The sequence below is a fragment of the Camelina sativa genome, chromosome 17 (genome assembly GCF_000633955.1).
Source record: "Camelina sativa cultivar DH55 chromosome 17, Cs, whole genome shotgun sequence".
NCBI lineage: Eukaryota > Viridiplantae > Streptophyta > Magnoliopsida > Brassicales > Brassicaceae > Camelina > Camelina sativa.
This window is the reverse complement of record NC_025701.1, coordinates 1,837,610-1,841,854: the sequence shown is the minus strand read 5'-3', so window position 1 is coordinate 1,841,854 and position 4,245 is coordinate 1,837,610. Positions and strand designations below refer to the sequence as shown.

The window sequence follows — 4,245 nt, the reverse complement described above, 5'->3', positions numbered from 1 at the left end:
CCTTCTTCCGCCGCTTCTTCGGTTCCATCGCCGTCGCCTAGACCGAGGAACGGTAGCAGTATTCCTAGCGGTGGTGGCGAATATAGAAACTCCGTTGGTTCTTCCTCCGAGGACTTTTCCCGCCAGGCTCATCTCTCAGCAGAGGTCAATGCAACCTTCCTTTTTTTGGTTTTATCAAAAGCAAAGTTTCAGATTCTTTATTGCTCAGCGTTTTCTTCTACTTGGTTGGTTTTGTTACAGTTATCAAAGAAGGTGATCAATATGAAGGAATTGAGGAGTTTAGCTTTACAGAGTTTGCCGGATTCTCCTGGGATCCGTTCTACTGTCTGGAAGGTAGGCGTTATAAGCATCATGAATTTGTTTTGTGTTAATGCAACAGTGCATAGAATAGAAGAACTGAGACTGAGAGTCTGATATGATCGAAAACCTTATGCAGCTATTGAAATGTGATTCTCTTTGCAGCTTCTGCTTGGTTACTTGCCACCTGAACGTTCACTCTGGTCAACTGAGTTGAAACAAAAGAGATCCCAATACAAGCACTATAAGGATGAGCTTCTTACGAGTCCTGTAAGTGATCCTTCTCTTTTGTTTATTGCCTAGCCTAGGAGTTATTGTCAGCTTTGCATGCTATGTCTCTCTAAGTTGATTTCAAGTATTTGGTACTATCTTTTTCTTGAAATGTGTTTTTTTGGTACCACTAACTGATTCTGTGGTAGTTAGTCAGAAATCACATGGAGAATGGTGAGGTCAAAGGGGTTTGACAATTATGATCTGAAGAGTGAAAGCCGATGCATGCTTGCGCGATCCAGAATAACTGACGAGGACCATCCTTTAAGCCTAGGGAAGGCAAGCATTTGGAATACATACTTTCAGGTACTATATAACTTGCAACCCGGGCAGGTGTTTTCTTGTTAAAAATCTTTTAGAAAGACCTCTGTTGCGTTACTTAAGGACAGGACTAAAAGTTATGGTATTCAATTTTTCCATCAGTTCGAACGCAAACTCTTTTATTAATGTAGGATACGGAAACCATAGAACAAATAGACAGGGATGTCAAACGTACACATCCAGACATACCTTTTTTCTCCGGTGAATCATCATTTGCGCGTTCTAATCAGGTAACCGTTTTGTGTTCTCATTAGCAAATTTTCACCTATTGTTGATTACTCAAGCTCAGTGACGTTTCCATTTACATGTCTAGGAATCTATGAAGAATATATTGCTTGTATTTGCGAAGTTAAATCAAGGCATCAGATATGTTCAAGGGATGAACGAAATTTTAGCACCTGTCTTTTATGTATTTCGTAACGACCCTGATGAAGATAGTTCAGTAAGTAGACTCTTTTTGTTTCTTCCATACCCTTTCAACTACTGTCACATGATAGGGAACACAATTTCACAAAGCAACCTTGCCAGTCTAGACCCTCGATATTTTCAAGATTTGAGTTGTTATGTAAACCAATATCAAGATCTTTTTACTAACATATATGGTATATGAGTTATAAATAAAAAAGTTTTCGTTTAGTATGAATTTGACCTCTTTGCCTACTTTTCTTAGAAGATTGGTGCGTGTATAATCTTTGTTCTGCAAATCTTGGTTGTGCTCTTGTGTCATGAGCTTCAGTCGAGTTTATATCAACTCTGTATAAAATGTGCAGTCCCATGCTGAAGCAGATGCATTCTTCTGCTTTGCTGAACTCTTGAGTGGATTTCGAGACTTCTACTGTCAACAACTCGACAATAGCGTGGTGGGAATCCGATCTGCAATAACAAGGCTCTCACAACTTGTTAAGAAGCATGATGAGGAACTTTGGCGTCATCTAGAGATCACCACGAAAGTAAGACATCGATTCTGTGCGGAAGATAAATTCCAATGATCCCCTTAGCTTGTTTAGTATTAATGTTCTCTCATCTAGATCATAATAACATTAGATTGGAGCCTCTGAGATTGACATTGTATAGACTCTATGGATGACAGGTAAACCCACAGTTCTATGCATTTAGGTGGATCACTCTCCTCCTGACACAAGAGTTTAGTTTCTTCGATTGTCTTCACATATGGGATGCACTCTTAAGCGACCCCGAAGGCCCTCTGGTAAGATTGACTTATACTTGAAATCAAATAAATAGATACAGAAGACTCACTCATTCCTCAATGTTTGCGCGAATGATAGAACTCCGTTGATCTTATTGTTGCAGGAGAGCTTACTAGGGATATGTTGTGCGATGTTGGTTTTGGTGAGGAGGAGGCTAATCGCTGGGGATTTCACATCGAATATGAAGTTACTTCAACACTATCCAACTACAAACATCAGCCATCTCTTGTATGTAGCCAATAAACTTCGTTCCAAAATGTTATTATAAGTCCTTTTTTCCTAACTTCTGATCAAGTCAACTTTTAGTTGCCCATTACAATTATACAAAGCGTTTTTGTTTTGTTTTAGGGTACTTTCACTTTACTCTTTAAATCGAAATATGTTTGTTTGTAATTTGTCCAACGGAAAGAAGCATGATGAAATACAAGCGTTGATGAAGTATGAAAAGTTGTTCCAAAAAAAAATTGAGAATTTATGATTATTATTATTATTAGTGGGTTGTTTAATTGTATTAATGTCATCAATGTGTTACATATGGTTACTTTATATTTACTACTTTTGTATCATTTTTATATATTACCCTAAATTTAATCATTATCGCAAAGTTTATTTAATATTTTGGTTATATATTATTCTGATTCAATTCATTTTAAAATTAAATGGATATTATTAGTTAGAGTTCTTATTAGTTATCGCCTCATAAAGAGGTTTAGCTGACTCTATATTTGGTCCAAATGTATTGATTGATTGTTTAAAATAGCATTTTTCCTATCTCAAAAATATTTTTATGTTGTGCGATGTTGGTACTAGGCTAGTTGGTACTGGTGTCAGTGCCGGCCCAGCATAATATGAGGCCCAATACCAAAACAATTTTTTTTAATGGGTTTTCCCTATAATATTTAAAACTTAAAACTAAATTTTAAAAATGCATAAAATAGGAGCCTATTTTTGCAATAATAAATAGATAAAATTAAAAAATCGAGGTCAAAACTTATATTTTTAGAAAAACGAGGCCTATATTTGCAATAATTTTTTTTTTGAGGCCTAATTGTAATACCAAAAAAAAGAAAAAAAACTGAGGCCCAATACAAATGTGTCTTAGGAATGTGTCGCGGGCCGGGCCTGTGGTGAGGGGAGGCTAATAGCTAGGGATTTCACATCCAATATGAATTTACTTTATTTTCACATTGAATATTTATTATTACTCTAGAAATATGTTTGTGAGTATTATTATTTTTATTTATATTATGTTGAAAAGACTATTTAAAAAGAAATTGTGTATCTAACACTCACAAATACGGAAAGAAAATCTTGTGGTCAGGCTTCCCTTACAAGGAGGGGAGTTATCAACTTATCATATAGTTTTTGAGACCCACATTAATTTTCACTACGGTTTTGAGATATCAAATTTTTCTTTACCAAGGTCGCAAGGTGTTTATTAGAAATAAAAATTAAATTAACAAAATATTTAGTTCATCAAATTCGTAATATCAAAGTATAATTTCATGATCTTTTCTAAAGTATGTCCTTTTAAAAACTAATCCCTACAAATTGGGAGATTCAATTATTGTGGTTTTGTTGAAGTGATCAAGAGAAAAAGGTTTTAGCAAACTTTTCCAAATGATAATTAGAATTTTTTCCGAAAAATCAATCTATTCTATAAATTAGAATTGTGTGTTAACCGTAATTGAATTCATTTAAGAATATAAGAACAGTAAAAGTAATAAAAGACAGTTATTCACTTATTTGAACCTCTTTAAATTTTAGATATGAAATGTGGACCTCCCATCCCATTATTATAATAATAATACTATACAGCCATTAATATTAATTGTGTACTTATATGTGATATACCAAATAAAATAATAACTTGATAATGAATTTTGAGCCTTTATTAGGATATTTAAATTTACTCTGCTGTTGCCCGTTGTCTCTTAAGCTGGACTTCCAATTTCTCACCGCTTAATTGGCGACCGTTCATTGTGGTGATAGCGTTCTGAGCAGCCTCTTGGGAGTTTGATGACCAAATTTTTTTTTAAGAAACAAAAAAAAAAAAAGAAGATAATGCAATAAATACTAGCCTCCAAGTTTACAAATGGGAACTATTTCTTTGTTTACTCAACAGAAAAAAAAAAAAAAAAAAAAAAAA

At 34.4% G+C, this 4,245-nt stretch overlaps 1 protein-coding gene across 1 annotated transcript in view; it reads left to right on the top strand.

The window, feature by feature from the left end:
- LOC104754626 (TBC domain-containing protein C1952.17c-like) overlaps positions 1 to 2,484 on the top strand; it is a 9,412-nt gene extending 6,928 nt beyond the window's left edge. Inside the window, exons 2-10 of the mRNA XM_010476848.2 lie at positions 1 to 144; positions 241 to 333; positions 463 to 567; positions 721 to 873; positions 1,020 to 1,118; positions 1,202 to 1,330; positions 1,659 to 1,838; positions 1,979 to 2,095; positions 2,200 to 2,484. Coding sequence (XP_010475150.2) covers positions 1 to 144; positions 241 to 333; positions 463 to 567; positions 721 to 873; positions 1,020 to 1,118; positions 1,202 to 1,330; positions 1,659 to 1,838; positions 1,979 to 2,095; positions 2,200 to 2,364 — 1,185 coding nt within the window. The 3' untranslated portion in view covers positions 2,365 to 2,484. The remainder of the gene's footprint in view (positions 145 to 240; positions 334 to 462; positions 568 to 720; positions 874 to 1,019; positions 1,119 to 1,201; positions 1,331 to 1,658; positions 1,839 to 1,978; positions 2,096 to 2,199) is intronic.